General features: G+C 36.2%; 2 protein-coding genes across 4 annotated transcripts; one reads left to right on the top strand and one right to left on the bottom strand.

The window, feature by feature from the left end:
- Positions 1–1131: 1131 nt before the first annotated feature.
- On the top strand, positions 1132–13433 carry LOC111900747 (pleiotropic drug resistance protein 2). 2 transcript variants are annotated; one of them, XM_023896620.2, is made up of 18 exons: positions 1132–1292; positions 1373–1493; positions 1609–1697; positions 1790–2165; positions 2249–2339; positions 2417–3478; positions 3569–3672; positions 3765–3930; positions 4029–4103; positions 4203–4303; positions 4373–4705; positions 11250–11540; positions 11630–11713; positions 11813–11946; positions 12038–12265; positions 12481–12652; positions 12734–12988; positions 13080–13433. In XM_023896620.2, the coding sequence occupies exons 1-18, from the start codon at positions 1147–1149 to the stop codon at positions 13347–13349; spliced, it is 4098 nt and encodes a 1365-aa protein (XP_023752388.1). In that variant the 5' UTR covers positions 1132–1146; the 3' UTR covers positions 13350–13433. The 2 variants fall into 2 exon arrangements, with proteins under 2 accessions (XP_023752388.1, XP_023752389.1); XM_023896621.2 differs by lacking the exon at positions 4029–4103 and having other exon boundaries at positions 3765–3954; positions 4188–4303.
- A 113-nt stretch (positions 13434–13546) lies between these two features.
- Positions 13547–17190, bottom strand: LOC111900748 (uncharacterized). 2 transcript variants are annotated; one of them, XM_042897141.2, is made up of 4 exons: positions 17002–17190; positions 14608–16880; positions 14116–14432; positions 13547–14052 (listed from the first exon to the last, which is right to left on the bottom strand). In XM_042897141.2, exons 2-4 carry the CDS (start codon positions 16782–16784, stop codon positions 13691–13693), a joined length of 2856 nt encoding a protein of 951 aa, XP_042753075.1. In that variant the 5' UTR covers positions 16785–16880; positions 17002–17190; the 3' UTR covers positions 13547–13690. The 2 variants fall into 2 exon arrangements, with proteins under 2 accessions (XP_042753075.1, XP_023752391.1); XM_023896623.3 differs by having other exon boundaries at positions 14608–17190.
- Between the last annotated feature and the right edge of the window lie 305 nt (positions 17191–17495).

Raw genomic sequence — 17495 nt, 5'->3', positions numbered from 1 at the left:
CGGGTCATTTTATTCCTTAATTATCTCCTCTTGGAGGTAACCAACAAGCTGTCGTACTTATCCGAAATCTTCTTTTTGTTGAACCAAAACACGTTTACGATCCTAATTAACAAGCCCTAATCAAATCATTCTTCCACACCCAATCACACACCCTACAATTCATTGACTCGTGGATTAGTAAATGAAATATTCTTACAGTCTTTAACATGCAGCCAAATTTTCATCAGGCAATCTGCCATTGATTTCTTTTTGCTACTCAATCACTTCCGACTTCTTCGTCCTGTAAGTCTTTTTTTCTTTTATCTCATTTTTCTATGCTCATTATTAGTTTTACAAGACGGGGTTTTTCTTGAAAGTTTTAAAATACCATAAGTGGGTTTTTCTTTTCAAGTAATATAATCTATGTACAATGTGTATCATGCAGCATACAAGTGAATGTGGATAATATGGGTGTGACTTAAAGTTTTGCCTTTTTATATACCGTTTTAACATAGAATTCTTTGTTTGTTTGCTGAAGAAAACTATCTTTAAAAGTTACATTTGAAGCTAAAAACAAATTTCAACAAGTGGAGAGAGTTTTGCAGATAATTTTTTGTTAATTGTGGAAAAAGCCTCCTTGGGTTATAGGCATTATATATATATATATATATATATATATATATATATATATATATATATATATATATATATATATATATATATATATATATATATATATATATATATATATATATATATATATATATATATATATATATATATATATATATATATATATTGCATGATATATGTAATATAATAATACTGTATCTACAAACTAGTACTCATAGAACATGTAAAACTTGCATATGTCCAATGGCAACATGTTCCCCAACAAAATGTAATCTATTTCCAGTAACTTCTAGGTGAGGATAGGAGGAAGAGATGACATCAGCTCATGGTGGAGATGAGCTGGCGAGGTCAGTGAGCCAAAGGTTGAGTTTATCGGCATCAAGTAGGAACTGGGCTTCAGCTAGCCTCAGAGACGCTTTCGCTGGAGCACCTGGAGGTGACGCTTTTGAGAAAACTGGAATACAAGATGATGAAGATGAACTCAAATTGGCTGCCATCGAAAGGCTCCCTAACTATGAAGGATCAAAGAAAGAAATGTTGAAGCAAGTTCCTGACAATGGAAGAACCAACATCGCCAATATTGATCATCTGGATAAGAAGCAGCTTATGGAGAGTGTACTAAAAATTGTCGAAGAAGATAATGAGACTTTTCTTCGCCGTCTTCGAGAAAGAACTGATAGGTGAACTATCAATCCATTATCAATATCTCTCTTGAAAAAATTTCAAGAATTTGTTAACATCATATCAATTAATTAACCAGGGTTGGGATTGAAACGCCAAAGATTGAAGTTCGTTACAAGAATCTATCGATTGAAGGAGATGTATTCATAGGGTCGAGGGCACTTCCAACATTGTTCAATGCCACCCTTAATGCCATAGAGGTTTTCCATTTTTATTTTTATTTTAAAAACGTACTCTAATGTTCTATATAGACAGATTAATTGCCAATTGTATATTGAGTTAATTTTCTACTCGTTTTGCTTCTAATATATATAGGGATTTCTCCAAGTCATTAGGCTTGTTCCATCCAACAAAGAAGTTCTTAAAATATTGCAAGATGTGAGTGGAATCGTTAGACCATCGAGGTACGTATGTACATTTTGAAGTTCTTGAAATAGGTTTATAAGCATTAATTATATGAGAAACTGAATGATCCAAAAAAGGTTGTCAATTTCAGGATGACACTGCTTCTTGGACCTCCAAGCTCTGGGAAAACGACCTTTCTGAAGACACTTGCTGGAGTACATGAAAAGGATCTAACATTAAAAGGAGAAGTTACTTACTGTGGACATAAAATGTCCGAGTTCATTCCTCAGAGAACTTGCGCATATATCAGCCAACACGATGTCCACCATGGTGAGATGACTGTTAGAGAGACGTTTGATTTTGCTGGACGTTGCCTTGGTGTAGGAACAAGATACGACCTTTTGGCTGAACTTGTGAGACGCGAGAAAATAGCAGGGATTACACCAGACCCTGATATCGATGCTTTCATGAAAGCCACAGCAATGGCTTGTCAAGAATCAAGTGTTGTTACAGACTATGTTCTCAAGGTTTATATATCTAGCTCACAGTTTCAGCTTTTTCGTTCTTTGTCTTCTTCAACTGATTTACAATCGTAGGCCATTTTGAACAGATACTTGGATTAGACATATGTGCGGATATCATGGTAGGTAATGAGATGCGAAGAGGAATCTCTGGTGGCCAGAAGAAACGTGTCACTACTGGTAATTAAGCAAATCATGATTACGTTTGATCTAGATTTTCTCAAAGATTATCTTGTTAATTAATTTTTAATTTACAGGAGAAATGCTGGTAGGACCTGCGAAAGTATTTTTCATGGATGAAATTTCGACTGGTTTGGATAGTTCAACTACTTATCAGATTGTTACGTATATGAAACAAATGGTTCATATCATGGATATGACCATGATTGTCTCGCTTCTGCAGCCTTCACCTGAAACATTCGAGTTATTCGATGACATTATACTCCTTTCAGAAGGTCAAATTGTGTATCAAGGCCCACGTGTATATGTTCTTGAGTTCTTTGAAAATGTGGGATTCAAATGTCCAGAAAGGAAAGGAGTAGCAGATTTTTTACAAGAGGTTACTTCAAGAAAAGATCAAGAACAGTACTGGTTCAAGAAAGATGAACCCTATCGCTTCATCTCTGCACCTGAATTCGCTCATCTATTCAGTCGTTCTTTACTTGGAGAGGCTCTTTCTCATGATCTTGAAAGTAATTACGAGAAAACCAGTGTGCATCCCGCTGCTTTAGTGAAAGAAAAGTATGGTATATCAAATTTCGACCTTCTAAGAGTGAATTTAGCGAGAGAATGGTTGCTAATGAAGCGCAACGCCTTCTTGTACATTTTTAAAACATTTCAGATTACAGTCATGTCGATTTTTGCATTCACTGTGTTCTTTAGAACAACGATGAAAAGTGGTCAGCTTAAAGATGGTGGAAAATATATGGGAGCATTGTTCTTTAGTCTCCTTACTGTGATGTTTAATGGTGCTGCTGAGCTGGCGCTAACTGTTATGAGGCTTCCTGTCTTCTTCAAACAAAGAGATTCTTTGTTTTACCCTGCATGGGCATTCGCCCTCCCTATTTGGCTTTTGAAGATTCCAATATCAGTCGTGGAGTCTTGCATATGGATTCTTATGACATATTACACCATTGGGTTTGCTCCTTCAGTTAGCAGGTTTTTTAAACAACTTTTGGCTTATATCTGCGTACACCAAATGGCTTTGTGTCTCTTTCGATTTCTTGCTTCACTTGGGAGAATACAGGTGGTTGCTAGTGCTCTTGGTACCTTTACACTGCTATTAGTTTTTGTATTCGGTGGATTCATCGTAGCAAAAGGTGAGAAGCTAAATCAAATTAGATTAATTATTGGCGATATATATGCATCTTGTTGCTGAATATAAACAAGTTCATATTAATTTCTTACAGATGACATTGAGCCATGGATGATATGGGGCTATTACGCTTCACCCATGATGTATGGACAGAATGCCATCATGCTCAATGAGTTTTTAGACGATAGATGGAACACTGTGAGCTTAACTCAACCTTATTGACGACTGAAGTTATGTTATTTAATTTGCATTGATTTGAATTTGATTTTTGGTTATTAATTATGATACAGCCGAATCCTGACCCACGAATCAATGAACCTACAGTAGGCAAGGTTCTTCTTAGTTCAAGAGGCATGTTCATGAATGATTATATGTTTTGGGTTTGTGTTGGTGCACTCTGTGCGTATTCACTGATCTTTACTATCTTCTTCATTTTAGCACTCACTTACTTGAATCGTAAGTTCATGTTTTGTGTGTTATGTTTTATGTTTATGTTTTCGGGTTTTCAGTGGAAGTTTTTGATTGATATAATGTATGCTTGACACAAAATGCAGCTCTTAAAGATTCAAAAACTGTTGTTCCAACTGAAGATGAAGAAATTCAGCTCCCAACATCACCCACAGATCAAGGTTAATTCTTTTTCTCTTTCAAAGATGAAATGAATTGCATTCTCTTTCACATTGGTTAATATGCTAATGAAATCTTATTTTGAGGTATAGAAATGTCAGGAAGGAAGGCAAATGGGTCTAAAAGGAAAGGAATGGTGCTTCCATTTAAGCCATTGTCACTTGCATTTAATCATGTCAATTACTATGTAGATATGCCTGCAGTAAGTCCGATCCTTTTAACCATTTACATGTAGCGAAGATAAAAATATAAAGATCGTCTTGTTTCTCAGGAAATGAAAACTCAAGGACTTGAGGATGATCATCTACAACTTCTACGAGATGTAAGTGGTGTCTTTAGACCTGGTATTTTGACAGCTTTAGTTGGTGTTAGTGGTGCTGGAAAGACTACTTTGATGGATGTTTTAGCCGGAAGAAAGACTGGTGGCTACATCGAAGGGAATATCAGCATTTCCGGCTACCCTAAGAATCAAGCAACATTTGCTCGTGTGAGTGGATATTGTGAACAAAATGATATCCATTCTCCACACGTTACAGTTTATGAATCTCTCGTGTATTCTGCATGGCTACGTCTCCCTCCAGATGTAACTCATGAATCACGACACGTAAGGTTTTCTCCTGATTTTCTTTTTACAATTTGACTATAACTTGTTTTAACTAATAGTTAATAGCCGAACTAATCGTCCATATTTTAGGAATCTTGTTGTATATTTGATGGAAATATGATAATTCCCATAGTTATCCTTGTACACTTTGTATATATATATATATATATATATATATATATATATATATATATATATATATATATATATATATATATATATCGGGTTGTGTTAACGAATAGATCATCACGAATTATCTACTATCAAAGTATGGGAGCCTCTTTCCTAAAAACAACCCATCAATGCAATAATGGTCTTGAATCTAACAACACCTGTTTCCATGAATTTTGTGCCTAAAAACAGGGTAACTTCCTATTTCTCCTATCCTAATTATACACCTCATTCCATAGAAAAAAACAACATGGTCAAACTTAAATTATGAACCCTTACCCATACTCTGCTTTCCTATGCCTCTCTATTTACCTCTTAATATTGCACCAATATCTCAAGAAAGTTACATATTTACATAATATCATCCCCAAAAACATACTAGTATTTGCTTACTAAACTCCTACTCAAATCCTCTATTAAACACAATCGTCCTACTCTAATACTGGTATTTGGTATCTTATTCTACTTACTCTTCCCTTATGCTATCCACTCTTCTCCTCCCATGTCATTAACAAACTACAACCCCATTCTATTCCTTGTGTTTTCCTCGGTTACCAAAAAATTATGGAGCATACAAATGATATGACCCAAGAACCCATAAATATTTGCTAGATTTTAAACATTTTATATATTAGTTTTAGGCCTAGTTAGCCAATGGGCCCGTAAGGTTTCCTTGGTCTAGGATCTTGTCTCTATATATAGTCTTATACCACATTCTTGTAAAATATACAATCAATAAGATATTTCTCACCCTAAATCTTTTCTTGTTTACATGGTATTAGAACAAGGTTTAGGGTTGGAGGGTTTTTTTTGTGTTAAGCACCAGTCGGCAATTACTGTTCATTGGACTATTCACGTTTACTGTTCATAGTTCTGATTTTTCAGATTAGGGCACCCTGTGAGTGTTCTGTTTCCGAGTTTTTCAAATTTGGGCACTCTATGAGTTGGTTCTTTTGTCTACCCGTGTGGTGTCCCGATCCTTGAAAAAAAAATGACTGCGAATCGTCAAGAAATTCCTATTCTTGGTTCTTTTTTTTTATATTACACCTGAAAAGGTTTTGGTTCAGTTACTGTATCTGCGAAAGAGAATGCTCGATTTTTTGGATGCAGACATCCCATGTTACCATTGTTGATGGGTCTACCTCTCAAGTTCTAGGATCTGGAACAATTGATCTTGCCTCATCTATTTCCATTATCTTCTGTGTTAAGCCTCATAAATTTCTCATTTAATTTGTTGTCAGTTTGTAAAATTAGTCATGCATTGAATTGTATTGTCACGTTTTTCCCTAATTATTGTGTATTTCAAGATCTTTCAATAAAATAAATAATTGGTATAGGACAAGAATCTAGTTGACTTTATATATTTGAACCCGAGATACCAAAATCCCTAGTAGGGTTGATGTCATTATCTTTGTTTGAATTACATTGTCGTTTAGGTCATCCATCTCTTCAAAGTTTGAAGAAATTATATCCCCAATTTAGTCACTTATCATCCCTAAATAGTGATTCATGTCAATTTGCTAAATATTAGTGTGCTCACTTGAGCCCTAAAGCTAATAAATGAGCTACATCCCCATTTGAATTGTTTTACTATGATGTATGGGGACCTTTTCCTATTACTTCTAAAACTAGGTTCAAGTATTTTGTGACTTTTGTGGATGATTATTCTCGTGTTACTTGGTTGTATTTGATGAAAAATCGCTCAAAGGTGTTCGCCCATTTTTGTTCATTTGTTGCTGAGATTAAAACACAATTTAGTGTCTATGTGAAAACTTTGCATAATGATAATGCAAAAGAATACACCTCTGAAATCTTTCGATCATACATGCTTCATCAAGGTATTCTCTATGAATCTAATTATGTTGATACACCTGCCCGAAACGGTGTTGCTGAATGAAAAAATCATCACCTTCTTGAAGTAGCTCGAGCACTATTATTTCAGATGACCGTTCCAAAAATATTTTGGGCTGATGCAGTCTTTACTGCCTATTTTCTCATCAACTGTCTGCCATCTGCAGTTCTTGGTGGTGATATTCCGTTTTATGTTTTGTTTCCTATTAAAAATCTATTCCCTGTTGAACCAAAGATATCCGGTTATAGTTGTTTTGTTTGGGATTCTCGACCTCAGATCAGCAAACTAGATCCGAAGTCCCTCAAGAGTGTTTTCCTTGGATATTCTCGCCTTCAGAAAGGTTATAGGTGTTTTTATCATACACTCGGTTTTTATATCATTTCACGAGATGACAAATTTCTATAGAAAGTACCCTTTTTTCCGGTGACTAACACCCGTAATCAAGGAGATACTAATGATTTGTTGGCATACATTATACCTATTCATAATTCGACTATAGTCTCCCATGCCATCTAACTCTGGTCAGAGCCTGTAAATTAGCGACCTACATTAGCTCCCGGTCCAATACCATCTTCATCTACAAGTCCAAGTACTATGATCCTCCTGCTAGAGTGATCTATCATCTTCCGGTACAAAAGATCATGATGTTGATGTTCCCATTACCTTAAGGAAAGGGAAGCACTCATGTACTTACCATATATCATCTTTTGTTCCTTATGGTAAATTATCTTCAATTTCACGCGTGATGATCTCTACACTTGATAATATATCTATTCCTAAAACGGTTGGTGAAGCTTTGAACCATTCTGGATGGCAGGATGCTATGATTGATGAGATCAATGCTCTCGATCATAATAATACATGGGATTTAGTAGACTTACATGCGAGTAAAAAGGCAATAGGTTACAAATGGGTATTCAATGTGAAAGTTAACCCATACAGATATATAGTTCGTCTGAAGGCACTGTTGGTTGCAAAAGGATATGCTCAGACTTATGGGGTAGACTACTCCGAAACATTTTCTCCTGTTGCTAAGGTATCTTCCATCCGATTATTCATTTCATTAGCTGATACTTATGATTGGGACCTTCATCAACTGGATGTGAAGAATGCCTTCTTACATGGTGATTTACATGGGGAAGTTTATATAGAGCAACCAATTGGGTTTGTTGCTCAGGGGAGTATGGCAGAGTATGTAAATTACGTAAATCACACTATATTGTTAAAGCAATCCCCTTGGTCCTGGTTCAGACGATTTAGTGTTGTGGTGACATAGTTTGGCTTACGAAGAAACTCTTATGATCATTTTGTGTTCTTTGCTTCATCATCTTCCGGATATATTTTGATAGTGGTATATGTTAATGACATTGTGATTACTGGGAGTGATGGAATTAAGATCAAGAAGCTGAAAGATTTACTTGCATCTCGGTTTCAAACAAAGGGTCTGTGTCCTTTAAAATAATTTTTGGGAATTGAAGTGTCTTGTACTCAAAAAGGGATGTGTTTGTCTTGGCATAAATATTGTTTGGATATTTTGAAGGATTTCGGGATGATTGAAACAAAATCTTGCAAGTCTCCAATGATTCCAAATATGAAACTGAAAGCAGGCGAAGGAGATCCACCGGAGAACCCAGAGAAATACAAGAGAATTGTAGGAAAATTAAACTACCTGACGATTACACATCCATACATTGCTTTTTCGGTGAGTGTTGTAATTCAGTTTATGTCATCTCCACAAACCTCAAAACCTCTCATTGGAATGCAGTTAGTCATATTCTGAAGTACCTAAAGGGTGCTCCTAGTCATGGCATCCTATATCAAAATCACAGTCATCATGAAATATAAGGGTTCATCGATGCCGACTATAATAGGGATCCTTAAAATAGGTTGTCTACTACAGGCTACTATGTGTTTGTCGAAGGGAATCTAGTTTGATGGAAAGGTAAGAAATAAAATGTTGTTTCACAGTCAAGTGTAGAATCTAAATACCAGGCTATGGCTCAGACTATATGCGAGTTGATATGGGTACGAAATTTGCTAGATGAACTTGGTTTTGCTTAATCGAAACCAATGAACTTGTATTGTGATAATGAGGTGGCTATCCGTATTGCAAACAATCTCGTGTTTCATGAAAGGACTAAACATATCGAAGGAGACTGCCATTTCACACATGAAAATCTAAAAGATGGGTTCATCTACACTCCCCATGTTCGAACAGGAAGTCAACTAGATGATTTCTTCACCAAAGCTTTACCTGGTTCACGGATCTCTATTATTTGTAACAAGCTGGGCATGATTAACATCTTTGGCCTAGCTTGAGGGGAGTGTTAGATTGTAAATATTTTATATATTAGTCTTAGGCCTAGTTAGCCCATAGGCTCGTAGGGTTTCCTTGGTCTAGTGATCTTGCCTCTATATATAGTCTTCTACCGCATCCTTGTAAAATATACAATAAATAAGATATTTTCACCCTCAATCTATTCTTGTTTACAATATTCATTTTCTGTCATGTCATCTTTGATAAATACAACTACCCTTTCACCAAAACACAACTTAACGATACTCGATAGTAGATGACCCACATACTCAAACCTCTTTCGCCTTAAAAAAATGTCTCATTGTTGTGTACCTCCATTATCGCATCACAACCACCATCATCTCCCCCTTCTAACACATATTCCTAGACGACTAGCCGCACCATTACATCCTATTCTACCCTACCCTATGGTACGACCCCATATCGGCCGAAAGTAAATTAAGTTAGTGGCTTATAATTCTAGTTGTACCCTCCTATAAGTTGTCTTTTGGGATTGAGTTCTACACTTCGGCTTATGACATGATACGAGTCTAGTATGTGATGGATTCATATCAATTGGTATTAGTTAGACCCATCTCCATCTTTCGGGGTTTTAACATTTGGAGCAGTGGCCTACGAAGTGGTGGCTTGGACCTGAAAAAGGGGTGCCAACTGTAACCAATAATGACTTGGAGTGGTAGTTTATGGAGTGGTGGTTTGGACCATAAAAGAGGTGCTAACCATGACCAACAAGGACATTGGCTCTTCAAAACATGGGGTGTTGTTACGATCCCACATCGGCCGGAAGTAAATTAAGTCGATGGCTTATAAATCTAGGTGTCCCTTCCTCCTACAAGATGGAGTTTAGGAGTGAGTTCTATACTTGGGTTTATGGTATGATACATGCCTAGTATAGGATGAGTTCGTATCAACCTATATGGCCCTACATAGACCTATCACATGTAGCCAATGTTGGATCTTCAAGACCAAACAACAAATCAATCTTAACCACAATGCCAACCCCCCACATGTTCCTTGTAACGTGTTGCTAATGACACCTAATTATCTTATTTTTTGATCCATCAACTCGATGTAAAAAAACATTCTTACACTATAATCTTTAGGTTACAATATATATGCAACAACTACTCGATTTGAAAGACCAAGCTAATTTGCATTATGTTTTTTGCTTTAAAAATCCGACTCAAACATGTGTCATGATCATGGTACTAGCAACTCTCTTTTTTATTGCCATCATTATCTCTATCCACACTAGATCAACCACTTTTTATGTATATATGTTTAGGGAAAATAACATAACTTATCTAATCATGTATGTTGACATAACTTATCGAATCATTAGCTCTATCCACAAGAGACCAACTACAATCTTAACTACATCCTTGGAACTCTTATGCCTCTCAGTCTCTCACTTATCTTTAAATTAAGATTTTTAATGGCCAATCTAGGTCCAATCGACGATTTTCCCATCATCGCTGTCACCCAACATAATGACAGTCTCTCAATCTCAAAATAAATGCACACAAGACAATATCGAACAAATCTATGTCTGAGTATAAGTCATCATAGTTTCATGTCGACTCTAAATCAAAACTAAGTGTCATCATCTAAAAACCAATTGACAACCTTATGATACATTGAAGTCTCATCGCATTATCATAGGTCATTCAACGCCTCTACATTCGATTATTGTGTCTTCTTTGTAGACAACCTCGTCTCACGATCCTCAAAAAGACAACCCAATTTGTCGAAAGCAAGCATCGATGTGGAATATTGAGGAGTTGTTAACATTGTCACTGAACCAAGTCCACTATGAAATCTTGTACTCGAATTACATCCTTGGTAGCCACCTTAAAAGCCTATTCTGATGACGAGTAGTTATGATGGCTCCTTTCTAATAAGTGACCCATCGTGAGAGGCGAGAGCCACACTTTTCTATTGTGATAATGTTAGCATAAAATATTTCTCCGACAACCCAGTATTACAACACAAACATGCTGAAATGGACATTCATTTTGTACATAAAAGAATTGCACATAGTCAAGTTAGAGTTCTTCATGTACCATCACTGTAGCAATATGCAGACATCTTCACTAAAAGGCCTCACACACCCAATATATATGATGGGGTTTGTATAGTGATAGATCATCAAGAGTTATACACTATCAACACTTTTAGATATATGTTTTAAACCAACTGTGCAGATGTTTGTGGAGGAAGTTATGAATTTGATCGAGTTAAATTCTGTAAGGAATTCGCTAGTCGGGCTTCCAGGTGTAGATGGTCTCTCGACTGAACAAAGAAAGAGACTCACAATAGCCGTTGAGTTGGTTGCTAATCCTTGCATTATCTTCATGGACGAGCCCACATCAGGGCTCGATGCAAGGGCTGCAGCCATTGTCATGCGAACAGTCAGGAACACGGTTGATACGGGTAGAACAGTTGTCTGCACGATTCACCAACCAAGCATCGACATTTTTGAAGCGTTTGATGAGGTGATGCAACACTACTTCTTGTCATTAATTTAACTTTCTATTAATTAATTAAAACTTTGCTAAAATTAATTTTGATAAATATGTTGCAGCTTTTGTTGATGAAAAGAGGGGGTCAGGTTATTTACGCTGGACCTCTCGGACACCATTCTGACCTACTAATCGAATACTTCCAAGTGAGTGTATTGTACCTTTTAACAACTGCAACACCTCAAAAAACCTCCATCTTCTTATCTTTCTTTGCACCTTCATCCTCCTATATATATATTTTTCAGTCAATTCCAGGGGTTACCGAGATAAAAGATGGTCAAAATCCAGCGACATGGATGCTTGATGTCAGTTCTTCCATGGTTGAAGCTCATCTTGGTATTGATTTTGCAACAACCTATGCTAATTCAGAACTGTATAGGTATATATTTTTTGATCCAAATCTATATCTTCAACCCTACTTTCTCATATTTCAGATCAGATGATTAAGCCTCAATTAATCTGTTAAACAGGAGGAACCAGGAGCTCATAAAGGAGCTGAGCACACCAGCACCAGGATCCCGAGACCTCCATTTTAAGACAAAGTACTCACAATCGTTTTTCACACAATACAAAGCCTGTTTTTGGAAACAACGTTTGTCTTACTGGAGACATCCACAATACAATGTTGTTCGGTTCTTGATGACAATGATAATTGGGATTATTTTCGGGATAATCTTCTGGAACAAAGGCCAACAAACGTAAGCATTAAACATCAAGAATTTAAAGTTCATTTTTCTTGTATATATATATATATATATATATATATATATATATATATATATATATATATATATATATATATATATATATATATATATATATATATATATATATATATATATATATATATATATATATATATATATCATCTCGATGATGATGGGTTTTAACTTTTAATTAATTTTCTTGACAGGAGTCGGCAACAAGATCTGATGAACATGTTGGGAGCAATGTATGCTGCTGTCATGTTTCTTGGAGGAACCAATACTTCTTCTGTACAAGCTGTGGTATCCATTGAAAGAACCGTTTTCTATCGTGAAAAAGCTGCAGGGATGTATTCACCACTCCCATATGCATTTGCTCAGGTAATAACAACAATTAGAGTTAAAGTTGTTTTGATTGATTTTAAATGTAACGTAACTATCTCTTTAATTATAACATTTCAGGTTGCAATCGAGGTGATTTATGTTTGCATTCAAACGTTCATTTACAGTCTTCTACTTTTCTTGATGATTGGATTCGCATGGTCAGCTAGAAAGTTCTTCTGGTTCTACTTCTTTGTGTGTATGTGCTTCACTTACTTCACATTATATGGGATGATGCTTGTAGCCCTCACTCCAAACTACCACATTGCTGCCATTACCATGTCCTTCTTCCTCAGTTTCTGGAACTTGTTCTCTGGCTTCCTAATCCCTAGAACAGTAAGTCGACACTAACTTATTAAAAGTTAAAACCCTAAATTTGTGAAGAAAAATGTGATAAATGAAGGAATTTTAATTAATTAATTTGCAGCAAATTCCGATATGGTGGAGGTGGTATTACTGGGGTTCTCCAGTGGCTTGGACATTGTATGGGCTTATTACATCTCAAGTTGGTGAAAATGAGAACCTTGTTGAAGTTCCTGGAGCTGATTCCATGTCTGTGAAGGCGTTCATCAAGAGTTTCTTGGGATATGATTATGATTTTCTTCCTTATGTTGCAATGGCTCATGTTCTTTGGGTTGTTCTCTTCTTTATTGTCTTTGCTTGTGGAATCAAATTTCTTAATTTTCAAAAACGATAGATATGAAAGAGTGTTTCCTTTGCAAAATATGTGTACCGGATTTTGTTAGAGTATTAATAGAGGTTTTTGTATCTTTGTTTTTTTCTTTTATTTGTTTCTTAAATTTAATATAGAGAAAAAAATCTAACAATCCCACAAACCAAAATGCCCTAAACATATAACTTATCATATGTTTATTTTGGTGAAACATAGAAAAGTTAAGATTAAAACCATTTTTATAATATGAAAACAAAGTTCTTAGATCAAAAAGTTAGGATTATACAATCTCTTTGAAGTGAAAGCCAATACCAATAAACAAAAGTATAATAAGCTCTAAAAACAGTTTAGTTTGATCTTCTTTTTTACTCAGCTTTCACAGGAGCATCAGCAATGTCCTTAATTTCCTTCTTGCTCTTAATGGAACATTTCCTTTTTGTATCAAAATCAACTTTATCCAAATCTTCAGCAATACCCATGTACCCAAACACTACTCTCTCACCCTCTTTATCTCCATTATTCCCATTTTCACCCTCCCCATCTTTGCTTTTCCCTTTTCCAGAAGTAATTTGTTCAAGATATTTCCTTCCATGTTTATTCTTCACAAAATATTCATGAATCTTTTCTGCTTCTTGTAGCCCAGAAAACGTACCCAAAAACTTCACCAACATTATGCTGCAATTTGCATATTTCCCAAGTCTAACTTTCCCTCCACTCAAACCTTTACCTGGATAACAAAAAAAAAAATGATAAAAACTGTTTAAAAAGATAAGAAATTTCAAAACTTTACCTCTCAGAAACTGTCCGAGTTCTTCAATGGATGTGGGTCCCACTCCGTTGGCATTTGAATCGTTGTTCAAGATTGATATGTTATGAACTATGACAAGTGGAGGCCAGATTATAAGATCTTCTTTTTGGGCCAAAGATTCATTAGAGGAGAGAGGTTCTGGAAACCATCTAAGGGTTTCTTGAGGTAAAGAACCATTCCAGCCTAACATATAACAAATCACCTTGTGAAGTGCTAAATGTTGTGCTCTTAATCCAACTTTTCGTGACATGAAAGCATGCATTGCTAACCTTTGTGTGTCCATAAACTCTTTTGAAAGACTGAAACAAAGTTTAAAAAAAAAAAAAGAATTGGAAAGTGAGATTGAGTACATAGAAACACATCATTTCAACCATATTATATAATATGAAAGAAATAAAACGTTTTTTAGTCTCTGCAAACTCCACCAAATGCCATTTATGATTTTTGAGCTAATAATAACACAGAGTCACAGACCTTCTGCCACAAACGATGCAGAATAAGCTACCTCCTCTCCCTTGCTCCATGTATCTTCTTCTCACACTTGAGTTTTCATTCAATTTTTTTGTGAAAGATAAGAAGAAATCATGTACAAGTTGTTTGAATTCTTGAGAGTCTTCACGTGGTTCTGATTTTGCAACATTTGACCAATCTTCATACTGATTGATTTCACCAGAGTACATGTCATTGTCATTGTCATTGTCAATGTCAATTTCACTTCTTCTTGGTAGATTCTTCCATTTGGAAAGAACATGCTTTTTGTTTTGATGGTGTGAATTTGAATTAGAATTATAACCACCAGATCTTGAATACCCTTTTGCATATTTATCTTCGAATTTATACGATTTCATAGGATGATGATGATGATCATGCATGAGTTCTTCTGTTTCATCATAAATCCTGTCTACCCTTCTACTGAATCCATGGTCATGGATATGGTCCCTTCTTTTAGTATAATTTGAACCTCTGGTTTCTTGATCTATCCATTCCTCATCTATCCACTCCTCATCACTAAAATCTTGATTGTGTCTTCTAGAAGTAATTGGAATCCTATTTTCTTCATCATCCACTATGTATTTCCTCTTCATAAACCTACTTGATGAGTCATATGGAGAAAGGCCATGTCTTTCTTCCATCCTATGTGTTCTTTCAGTAGGTCTAATCCTTTCCATTTCATATAAGAATCTTGGTGAATCTCTTCTTCTTTCCTTATGAGATTCTATACCTACATCATGTTTATAATCATAATCTACTCTCACACGTTCTATTTCACAATCTTGTGGCATACCCATGTATGGAATTTCCTCTTCTCTAGATATTTTCCTCCCAATACGCGTGTGAACACTATCTGGATCAAGATACTTTGTATGTTCTCTTTTTTCAATGTTATGTGTAGCTGGTGGCTTCTCCAAAGAAAGATAGTCCAATGAAGTTCTACTCCTGTGAGAAAAATCAGATGCTTCTGCTCGATGTGTAACATGTTCCAACATATTTGGTTTCAAGATCTCCCTTTCCCTGTAGTCCACTCTTTCACGCATATCCATCTTTTCATACATGTCATCAGATGGATATAAGTAGTCCTCTCTTTCTTGTATTCGTGGTTGAAGATGCAAAGAATCAAGATGTCTGGTTCTTGGAGGACTAAATGTGTCATGATGGTATTGACCTGCATCCTCATTGTAGTCCAGATACGGGTCTCTTCCATGGTCCAAATGCTGCCTTTGTTCATACCTGGAGGGAGACAAAGGATGTGAATGTGATGTATTTGAAGAGTTCAATGGATGATTGTCTCTTGATAAAGGTATGTCATTTCGATAACCTAAATGATCAATTCTTGACTTTTGTGGAGATGTTCTTGTATAATCCTTCATGTGAGATGCACTCATTGATTCCTTAGACCTAGATGCTGGCAAATTTGAGTAAGTGGGATCCCTCAGAAGAACCATATGTTTATCCCCATCATCCCCATATTGCTTCATAGATGTGTATTTATCGAATGAAAATGAGCCTCGGGTATCTGGGTACCGAAATCTTTCTTTTTCAGGGTGTTCTAAACCAATGTTCAGTGATGATGATGAGATATCTTTACTGCTTTCAGGTCTGGAGGTGGGTCCCATTCCCACTTCTCGGGTTGATCTGTAGAGTCCTGTAAATGCTGATTTCCCACTCACCATTTCACCCATCCCACTGTCTATCCTCCTACCTTCAAATTTTTCGTCTATTATAGCTGTTCTGGAAGAACCCCGGCCATAACTGAACTCGTTCCTGGTAGGAGAATCAACATCACCATGTTTCATGTCCATATGATCGAAGAACTCATATCTTGATTGTCGTTCACCAGTAGATAAGTCTCTATCAACAACCCAGTCGTCGTTGTAGAAAGGGCGTACTCTTTTGGCCTCTAGAATAGGAGGTGACCTAGATCGAATTCTTCTACTACCATCGTCCACAAGCCTTCTTCTCTCCATGGAATCACCCCTATGACGAGTTAACACCCGATCGGAGTAAGAAGGATGTTCCATTCTCCGAGGGCTCCAACTCCTCTTCGAGTGAGGCGACCTCATTAAGTAACCATCTGGAACGTGATCAGTGTTGCGACGGCCGCGTCCATAAGAAGATTCGGAAGCATAATCTTCGTGTCTTCGAGATTGCATACCTTCGTCTCAGAAAAACCCCAAATGTCTAACCCTTAAATTCCTAATTTCCACTAATCAACTATATGATCTATGAAATGTTTTGTTTACTGCTGACTGTAAACGAGTACATAAACAAAGATTCCAAAAAATTCAGTCGGGAACAAACTAAAATCAAAAGTTCTAACACATCTAAATGACTAAACAACACACTGACATAAATCTATCTAATTCAAACCTTTTGTGAGTTGATTCTGAGCATCCATAGTTGTATTAAGCATGTGATGTTCATATCGTGTAGCAATCTCATCCATTCTCCGATCGATTGGTGTCTTGCAGAGAACTACACCCGCAAATCGTATGTGATCGTGTGGGACTGGGGGTATCAATGGAAGAAGCCGAGAAGTTTGAGTAACTGGCCAGTGGGCTTTGGGATATGGTTAGATGAGATTATTAGAATAGGATCGTTGGATCTAATAATGGGCCGGATAACTTCTCATAACCCCAAACCGTTTATTCATTCCATGAAATATATTTTCTTTTAAATTTGGTTCATATGATCCGTAGATATTTATGGTTATAGTCATTGCAATCTTAAAATTATAAATTTTTATTTTTTCGCTTGGTTTTGTTGTAGTTTTAGTCCTTCGAGTTAAATAGATAATTATCATAATCTTTATTCGTTAACACACCCTACTAGTAGCGGCCTTGGAGTGTGCGGGTTGTGCACTC

This window comes from Lactuca sativa, chromosome 8, assembly GCF_002870075.4.
Source record: "Lactuca sativa cultivar Salinas chromosome 8, Lsat_Salinas_v11, whole genome shotgun sequence".
Classification (NCBI taxonomy): Eukaryota; Viridiplantae; Streptophyta; class Magnoliopsida; order Asterales; family Asteraceae; genus Lactuca; species Lactuca sativa.
Note: the sequence above shows the minus strand (reverse complement) of the source record. Positions and strands in the feature narration are given on the sequence as shown.